General features: G+C 39.2%; 1 protein-coding gene across 1 annotated transcript; it reads right to left on the bottom strand.

Moving 5' to 3' along the window:
- Positions 1–7512: 7512 nt before the first annotated feature.
- Positions 7513–9345, bottom strand: GJD2 (gap junction protein delta 2). Its single transcript, XM_065685375.1, has 2 exons — positions 9145–9345; positions 7513–8578 (listed from the first exon to the last, which is right to left on the bottom strand). The coding sequence occupies exons 1-2, from the start codon at positions 9213–9215 to the stop codon at positions 7735–7737; spliced, it is 915 nt and encodes a 304-aa protein (XP_065541447.1). The 5' UTR covers positions 9216–9345; the 3' UTR covers positions 7513–7734.
- Positions 9346–9645: the final 300 nt, after the last annotated feature.

The raw sequence follows: 9645 nt of genomic DNA on the forward strand, positions 1-9645 counted from the left end.
AGTTTCACAGATACATTCCAATGTTTGCATCATGTTAAGGGATTTTAAGTGATCATTTGAGAAATTTAGAAATTACCAAGTTTAGAACCAAAACATCTCAGTAGTAACTAACACTGACTTTTTGTTAGTAAGACTGAAGATACAGTGTTATCTATTCATTTATGTGTGATTAAACCATGAAGACCGATTTCATTTAGTATATGTTATTTGTATGATCAACAGCATTCTAAAATTCACTTGTTTATTGGGTTTTTAATATGTCCCACATAAAAAGCAATGTGATTCCCTTGGCTGTTCATACACTGTGGTCTTACTGATATAAAGAAAACCAAAATCTGAGATGCACACCATGTACCTGAAGGCAGAGAAAATCTTCAGTCTCACTTACATAAAAATTACATTAATAAATGCAAGAAACAATTTCTTAAAATGGAATAACAATTAAATAAAAACCTCCTTTTTTTTCAATCCACAGTTCCAGTGATACATAACTGTCTGCCTCATGCAGACTTAACAAAAAAAATTACTATATTTGCTGACACTCTTTAGAAATCACAATACCTTAAAATATGTGCAGAATCTTAGTTATGATAATTTAAAAAGAAAAACAGAAAAATTACACGTTTTGAAGACACAATCCAAATAATAACCAGAATATCAAATTTAAGAATACATGAAGAAAATTCAAACCATAAAGGAAAACCTAAAAAAAACCCTGTGAAATTAATGTAAAAAATTTGCATCTTCTTTAGAAATGTGTTTCCACCCCTTTTATAAATAGAGAAACCTCAGAGTTTCAGGAAATAGAATTATGAAGTGTTTCACTTTGGAGAAATTAGTACAAATATATAGCAGATATATTTAAAATTATTTCCTTGCTTTTCAAGTTATATTCCCACTTGCATGTGAGAAAATTGTATGTGAGAAAATAGTGGTAGAGAGTAGAATGCATTATCTCTATATATACACAAATGAAATATTGCTCAAGTACACTAGCTTGTGGGCATTTAACAATGTCAGATGTGGACTCTTCCCTCTGAGAAGCTGTACATATGTAGAATTATACACAGTCTTACACAAAGAACATTGCTAGAGCAGGTTTTGTTTTCTTTTTTCAAAGGAAAATAGTGAAGAAATTCCCACGGACACTATCTTTTGTCTAAACACCTGAATCTCTTGTACATCACATGCACTGCAGATGTGAAAGCCCCTTTAAGTTCTTCTGACAATGCAGTAATTCCATTTATAACACACGCTCATCATAAGTCACCCTTTAATGTGAAGCTTTAAGTCTGATCACTCCAAGTGTGCTAGATATCAAGTACCAGATATGTTAAATTCACTGAAGCTGGGTGTGAAGCTAGGGACTTTAGTATTCATGATGGCTTTAGACAGTGTAATATACCATTTAGAGTCTCCAAATAAAAGCTGCAAAATATTTGTAAACAGTTTCTAGAATTGTTTTGCTTACATAGGAGATAATGCAATGAATCTTTTATATTTGCTCATGGATGTGTTCTAGATGTCTTTTTTTTTTTCTCTCTGAACTGCAAAATAAGTAGAAAAAGTAGGTCCATAGCCCACCTGTTTTTCCTTAATATCTACAAATCGTTACTTTTTTCCTCATTTTTCTCTTATATATGCTTCCTTAATCTTATCTCTTCACAACCTGTGATTCTAAAATGTTATAAAATCCCCACTTAATGTAAAATTTTCTAAAAAAAAATAATTATAGATTTGACAAATAAAGCTTGTCATTGAAAAGGAAACCATCTCTGCCAGAGGCATTGCTGCTTTACTGGTGCAAATAAGTATTTACTTTAGAGCTTCTCCAAAAATATATCATTGTTAACAAATTTGAAATATAGGATAAATTATCAATAACACTTGTTAAAAAGTAGAGGCTGAGTCAACTTTAACTAGCAATCTTTTGACCTTTCTCTGAAGAAAAAAAAAAGAATTGATCATGATTACATCAGAAGCATCATAAAATATTTTAAAAATTTAAGTTACTTTTAATGATGTACCATGAAATGTATTTATAGCTACACCATATGTAGCAAATGCTGTTTTCAGTGAAAGAAACTAAAAGTCCAAAATTGTTTAATCACTGTGGGATATATTAATTATTCTCCAGTTACTGGCAACCTTTCTCTGTCCTTTCTGGCCACCCCTCATACACAAAAAGAGGCAAATTAGTAGAAAGTTAGTTTACTTTCACACCCTGTTGAACACAGGAGAAATTCTCACTTAGAGGGGACATCAGAGAGTCATTGTGGGTTTCCATAAGCTAGAGATCTGATTCATCCTGTATTTCAGTCACCACTAATAAAAGCTGATAGATTTTAATGCAATGAAGACAAGCTTCTTTTAAGTTATAGCTTAGATACTGAGGTGCTCAGTTTAACTTGCTAAAGCAATTAGTTTAGCCATAGGCCCAGTTTCACAGGAAAAGGGTGACTGCTGAGGTTTTTTAGATGTTAAACATCTAAATTTATAAATTTATAAAAAATAAATCTACATAAATTAATAAGTATATATATATAAAAAGAAATATGAAAAATAAATATCTAAATATCATTACACATAGTTGTAAGAATACATGCCTGCTCATTGCTTACAAGGTTTTTAACTGTGTCTGCATATGTGATTTGTTCTCTATTTATATCTGAAATTCAGTCTTTAACACAGTAATATAATTAAAGTAAAATTCTTGTAAATATCATACATATATTTACATATATATATATATACACATGTATATGTATGGTTAGTATTAATGCAGCAGTATGGAATTGTCCATATCTGCTCTTATTTCACGGTCTGTTGACTCCTCATTGACTTCTTAAGTACATTTTAATAGACATAATATGAAGCACTTCCTAGGGCAATTTTTCTTTACAGAGAGGTCATCAGAATTTCATTGAGAGGATGGTGGGGTTTAGAATCTGACATTAGTAGCTGATGCTAAGTTAGTACATTATCTGGAAGCTTACAATAAAATAGATTTTCTGGGAAAAGTATACCAAAATGTGCAGGGATGGGTGTGCAATACAGAAATAGTGTTATCTCCTCTGTTAGTCTCACTAAATAATGGAACTAAAGTTTCCCCCAGCTGGGAATCGACTTGATCCTACGGGAAACAGTTTCATCATTGAATTCATGATGAACAAGACCAGACCCTAAATGAGGAAAACCTATACCTGTTTTCTCCTCAAATGTCTCATTTTTTTTTATTCCCATTTTTATATGTGTACATCAAATAAAAGCCTCTAACCTGTTTTACTGAAGGAATAAGGCAGAACATTTACATTAAAACAAAATAAAGACAGAATTATGCAGGGACAATGTCTACCTGGTCCATCCTCCTGCCCTACAAGAAATGTATTCTTTCAGATGTGCATGAAAAGAGTTCTTCCTCACATTTAACCTTAATATTTCACATGCATCTTTTCCTATCGTTCTACATAGCAACATATATGTCCTATCCTATTAGATATAAAGCAGGACAAGCACTGAGTACACTTTGGTGTTTCCCGGTGTTTCTGGCTTCTCTAGTGTAAAACAAATTAAAATCCATCTCACCACTTCTGTGATGCCTTCATCCCAGTTCATCTCTTTGTTCTTTAGATTTTCCTTAAGAAATATGAAAACCCTCATATTTCTTCAAAGTCAGCAGTCTCTGAAAATGAACTATTTATGGGAACAGTCAATTCAGCTTCCCGATATAAAAATTTAGCTAGTTTTCATATTTTTTAAATCTTTTTATAGAATTGCAGTTTATACATACCTAGTGAAATGGTTCATAACCCCTATGTAAATAGTTTTTTTAATTCACACAGGTTTGAGAAGCTCAAGATCAAGCCTATGTACAAAAATATATTATTAAGTAAATTTTAAAATTCCACAGAACCAATGGTGTACTAGATTCTATTGCAGTTTTCCTTAAGAACTTAGTGAACATTATTTTTATGTTTGCATGTATGATGGCATACAGTATTGTCCACCAGTACAAAACAGGGTATATAATGAACTCGGGTTTAATGTCTAATTCTTCGGTAGATGTTAATGAATAATTTATTTCACTGGAGCAGGAGCAAGACCTAAGTACTGAATTTAGGTCTGGGCACGTAAGAAGAATGTGGAGCTACTGGACGGAGCCCAGAGGAAGGCCACGATGATCATCAGAGGTCTGAAGCACCTCTCCTGTGAAAACAGGCTGAAAGAGTTGGGGCTTGTTCAGCCTGAAGAAGAGAAGGCTCAGGGGAGATCTTAGAGCAGCATCCAGTGCCTAAAGGGGGCCTACAGAAATGCTGGAGAGGGACTTTTTACAAGGGCAAGCAGTGACAGGACACGGGGTAATGGCTTTAAACTGTAAGAGGGTAGATTTATATCAGAATTAGGAAGAAATTCTTCACTATGAGGGTAGTGAGGCACTGGAACAGGCTGCTCAGAGAAGCTGTGGCTGCCCCATCCCTGGCAGTGCTCAAGGCCAGTTTGGATGGGGCTTTGAGCAACCTGGTCTAGTGGAATGTGTCCCTGCCCATGGCAGGGGGACTGGAATGGGATGATCTTTAAGGTCCCTTCCAACCCAAGCCATTCTGTAATTTTAATGTGCCCTTCAGCTCCGTATTCACTCTGTTCTGTTCAGTTAACACACTTCTCCATTGCTGTGACAACTTAGAAGCATTTATTCTGTAAATGAATAGTCAGAGTTTGTGCAAACACAGCATTAGCATTAATCATATGACTCTCACATGATCTCTTGACAAAAAATGTGTTTGCAATAATTTCCTTGTCCATGACAAATAAGTAGTAGGTGAGAAATGAAAAATAACAATTGAAAAAGAAGGTTAGAAAAGCTGATCTCTTTATACCATTTAATTTCTCTACTGAAATATGAAAACCCATATTCTAATTAGTGTAAATATGGAAGATGGCATTTCTGTTTATTAAAATGAGTCTTTGCCTACTTTATCACTGATCCTGTTGCATAAATTAATATTTGTATTTCCTGATATATTTCTCCTTGGAAAATTCTGAAGAATTTTAACTTACTGGAGTCCAAAATGTGCAACTGCATACAAATAACTGAATAAACTGAATCACTGGCACTATTAAAAAAAAAGAATACTTTTTTTGGTCTTACCTAAACAATTTTACGGTATTGAAACTTTACAGATTTCAACACATGCACCTTCACTAGAGTTTGACTGAACACTGCTGTGCAGCCACTGGAAATAACTTGCAATAGGGCTCCTGCCTAACAAATTATCCTGAATCTGAACCATAGCCCAGTGAATTCAGTACGAGTTTTTTTCCTTCAACTTTAATTGGCACTGGATCAAGCCCTCTGCACACGATCTTCCATTTCTTCGATATTAAAGAGATGCTTGTGACTGCGAAACAATGTTTTTCCTTTGAATATCTATTCAAAGGGAGATTTTGAAAACCATCCTAGAACTCTGCAAAATGAAAATGAGACTTGGATTTGTGTGTCAAATAATAATCTTCAGAAGCTTGTTATATTGCAGATGGAGATTTTAGCTGCCATGTTGTCCTTCTAAAAATAACATGCAGTTTTCCAGTGAGCATGCAGTCAACTAGCAAACCCAGTGTGCATTTATATCACAAAGAATCATCTGAGAAATCCGTCTTTATAGGTTTCTAAAAGCAAATTGGAGAAACTGTTCATTTTATACATAAGAAAAAATATTTTTAAAATCTTTAAAAACATGACACATCTCAAAGTCCTTTTATGTTTCACAGTGGAAGAAAAAAAAGACCACAGATGAAAGTGATAATGAATAAACTGCCTAAGAACTAATCAACATTTCTTTTAAGTGACAAGGCTGGCAAACCACAAGAATGGAATGTTAAGGTATTTACTGTAAGCCAAGAGGAAAAGATTTATATGCATTATCTCCAAGCCAAAATACAATAAAATCCATTTTGAGACTTTAAATAAAATACAATTAAAGGACCATTCCTGACTTTGAGCCCCTGCCTCCTTATGTTATAAAGGATCCCCAAATTTTCCAGCACCATTTTGGCCCTTTCCTTTAAAAGGCAGATACTCTTTAGTTAGGAAGGCACTTGTACAGTTTTTTAGTCCTGATCCAATTCCTACTGTTGCCAGTGGGATATTTTCTGTTGATTGCAATGGAAACAAAAAGAAGGTCCTTAAATTAAACGTAGCATTCTATATTAAAATGGTTGCTGATAAGAGAGATTAATTTGTGACTGTCCCAGTGGCTTATCAGTAAGTTGACAGGACACGGACAGTGTATTTTTTGAACCAGCTGTAAGGCAGAAAAGCTGAGGTTACTATTTGGATTCCCTCAAGAAAAGCTGGAATTGTTTCATGTATAGGTAAATGTATTCTTGATATTCCCAGAGTGACCTTGGCAGCCAACTGTGTTGCCCTTAGTGTCAGCAGAAAGAAGGCTGTTGGTGTCAGTGGGCTTTGGATCAGGCTTTAAGGACAGAGAAAGCTTGCTTAAGGAGGAGAACAGACATAACAAATAGTCCTGAATCCCCAGGTTTTGTCACTTACTTAGACTTTAGAATATCAACAAGACACTTTAAACCCTGGAGAGTAATTGTTGTAAGTAAATGATTTTGACCTTGTATGTTTCTACAATTGTATACAAGAATAAAGAAGAACAAAATTCTCTGGCTTACAAAAAAAGGCAAGTACTTTATTTATCAATAGAGATTTTAGCTGCTTTTTACACCATTGCAATGACTAAACAAATAGCATAAAATAAACAAAGGAGAGTATAAAATCACTTTATTCCAGCTGGTATCCCAAGACAACCTTTTGACTAAGTACAGAGTTAGATGTTTCAAGTATGGCACTTATATAAATAAGAGCAGAGAGAAGGTGATATATTCACAGTTAAAAGCAATGAACTCTGTTCCTTTGGTATGTGTGTCATAGCTGATTGTAGGTAAATACATAACTTGGTTGGCATAAACCAACTCCATCTTATTCATGCACATATTAGGGAATGAACTGAAATGTACTGATATATTCTGCAGATCACAACTAATGTAAGATGATTAAGGTCTCTGGTGTGTGTGTGTGGACAGGCAAACAAATAAAATGGCAAAATTATATTCAGCATTTATTGTTTAGCATAACTAATTGATGCACAAACTATGTTAGAAAATAGCTAATAATACACACCAGGAATAAGCTCTGTGATTTAGACAAGCAAAATAATATAAGACATGTGTGAGATAGGTGAACGCAGATATCCTTATTGAGCTATGGTCAGGCTCCTTACAGTGCGATTACCTTCCTTTTAAATCATGCTTACATCTGCACATTGCAACAGTTTCCCCTACCCCACCCCATATAGAGTATCCTTGCAGATTTTTAATATGAACATTCTACACATTTACAAGAATTAGTCAGACAGTCCAAACTGTAAACTTCTCCTAATGACAACCAAAAAGCTGCTCCACCGACAGGTAACACTCAATCATTAGAAAGAAAAGTAGGAATAATAGTAGCTGTGCTGTAAGGCTAGATCAAGCGTGGGTTTATAGCTGGTTTTTCAGTCTTTTACATAGCACTGCAGTCTGCAGCTAGTTCAGTAAGTGCAGATCCAATACCTTAATGGCTTTCTTGGTGGTTTGATAAAATGCTTGCCTAAGCAATGTACCTTTCTCTAACGGTATCTGGGTCTGTTCCACCTGGCACAGTGTTTCAGTTCTGTCACAGCCTCACACATAAGCTGAGTCACTTGACTGAGTCCTGCCAAAGTTGGGCATACTCATTCTTGGCAGATCCTTATTTCTGATTTCGTATATGGATTTCCTTTTTGCCTGTACTCCTCTCACTGCCATTTTGATCTTTCTCCAGCCCAAGTGGTTCAGTTCTGCCAAATTGAGCACCACACAAATCCCACTGACAGCAAACATGAATACCAAGAATACAGTCTTCTCAGTGGGTCTAGAGACATAGCACTCTACTTCTTTAATGCAAGGGTATCTGTCACATTCATACATGGAAGGGACATTGAATCCATACAGAAAATACTGTCCCACTAAGAATCCAATCTCTAGGGCATTTCGAAAGACCACTTGGATGATATAAAATCGAGAAATGCCTTCTTGCCTCCTCATCTTTGACTTTGTAGTTCTGATAGCAGGATTGGGGATTTCCTTCACTTCTAAACAGTCTGGTTCTGCCTCTTTGGTGGAGTTCTCAGTGTTCTGCAGCACCCCATTGACAATCGTGTTCTTGATTTTCTTACTGTCCTCACGCTTCATGGAATCTTGGTCCCTCTCCAAGGTGAGGAAGACAGTGGAGTACCTCCGTTCCCTCTGCTTAGCAGACTGGTGAACGGAGTATGTTATGAAGCAAAGGCTGGGAGTGCATACCATGATGATCTGGAACACCCAGTACCTTATGTGAGAAATAGGGAAAGCCTGGTCGTAACAAGCCTGGTTGCAGCCTGGCTGCAGCGTGTTACACACAAACATAGTTTGCTCGTCATCGTACACCGTCTCCCCTACAATGGCCACAATGAGTATCCTGAAGATCACCACCACGGTCAGCAGGATCCTAGAACAGAGAAGCCCGTCAGTGAGCGCCGCCGCCGGGAGCTGTCCAGTGCTGACCGGGCCCGGCCCGCGGCGCCCCGGCCCGGCTCATCGCACCGGCGGCGGCAGCTGCGCTCCCGCGCAGGAGGCGTGCAGCCCGCTGTGGCATCGCCTCGGCGCGGCCATGTGCGCCCGTGCGAGTCCGCGCTGGCAAAAATCTGGGGCGGGAGTCAGCGCTGCCGCCAGCCCCGACCTCCCGCCGGGGAAAAATCATCCGCAAGGGCGGCGGTGGGGGGAGCCGAAAGCACGGCAGGGAGCGGCAGGGGGTCGCTCCGCCTGCGGGACCCCGGCTGCAGCAGGGTCTCCCCGATGCCCGCCCGCTGCGCCGTGGGGACAAGGACGGCGGCGTTCGCGTTGTCCCTAGGCCCCGGTGGCCTGTGCTGCAAACATAGACACACACACGCAAGGCGCACACCGCAGGAGCCCCGCGCGAAGGGTGCACCCCACAGCCGCGACCCGAGTGTGCCTCCGGCCAGCTCGGATACCGGGGGATCCCGCCCGTGGCCCCGTAGCTCCCCGCCGCCTTACCTCCCGATCATAGTAGAATGCTGCTGCACGGCAGCTTCCAGTAGCCTCTCTAGAATAGTCCATTCCCCCATTGCTGTTCATCCGGAGACAAAGACTTTGGGAAGCGGAGGGGATCTCTTCACTTCTTCCTTCCTTTCCCCCCCGCCTCTTTTTAAGGAAGATCAAACAAAAGAGCAACGCCTCTCTACCGCCCGCAGTCCCGTGCCGGGAAGGCTGCTGGAGGTGGCAGCCGTGCCGAGGGCTCCCGACTCGGCTGGGCTTGGCCGGGCTGGCCTCGGCTCGGCTGAGCTGGGCTCGGGGCCCCGCGGCGGCCGCCACCGGCCCGGCCCGCTCGGCTCGTGGGGCGGCGCGGCGGACCCGCTGCGCGGTGGGAGGAAGGCTGGCTTTTAGTGTCTTGCTGCCTCTAATCTGCCTTTAAGTAGTCTCCGCTTGCGTCACTGACAGGTTGGTGGAGAGCAGCCAAAAGCAGCGCTCGGATTTTCTCATTTTTATTATTCCGGT

The sequence above is a fragment of the Lathamus discolor genome, chromosome 6, assembly GCF_037157495.1.
Source record: "Lathamus discolor isolate bLatDis1 chromosome 6, bLatDis1.hap1, whole genome shotgun sequence".
NCBI lineage: Eukaryota > Metazoa > Chordata > Aves > Psittaciformes > Psittacidae > Lathamus > Lathamus discolor.

Bases quoted from the DNA above. Each gene is read 5' to 3' on its own strand.
- GJD2 (XM_065685375.1), bottom strand. From the start codon at position 9,215: ATGGGGGAATGGACTATTCTAGAGAGGCTACTGGAAGCTGCCGTGCAG. The intron at 8,579-9,144 runs GTAAGGCGGCGG...TCTCTGTTCTAG, and splicing joins CATTCTACTATGATCGGGAG to GATCCTGCTGACCGTGGTGG.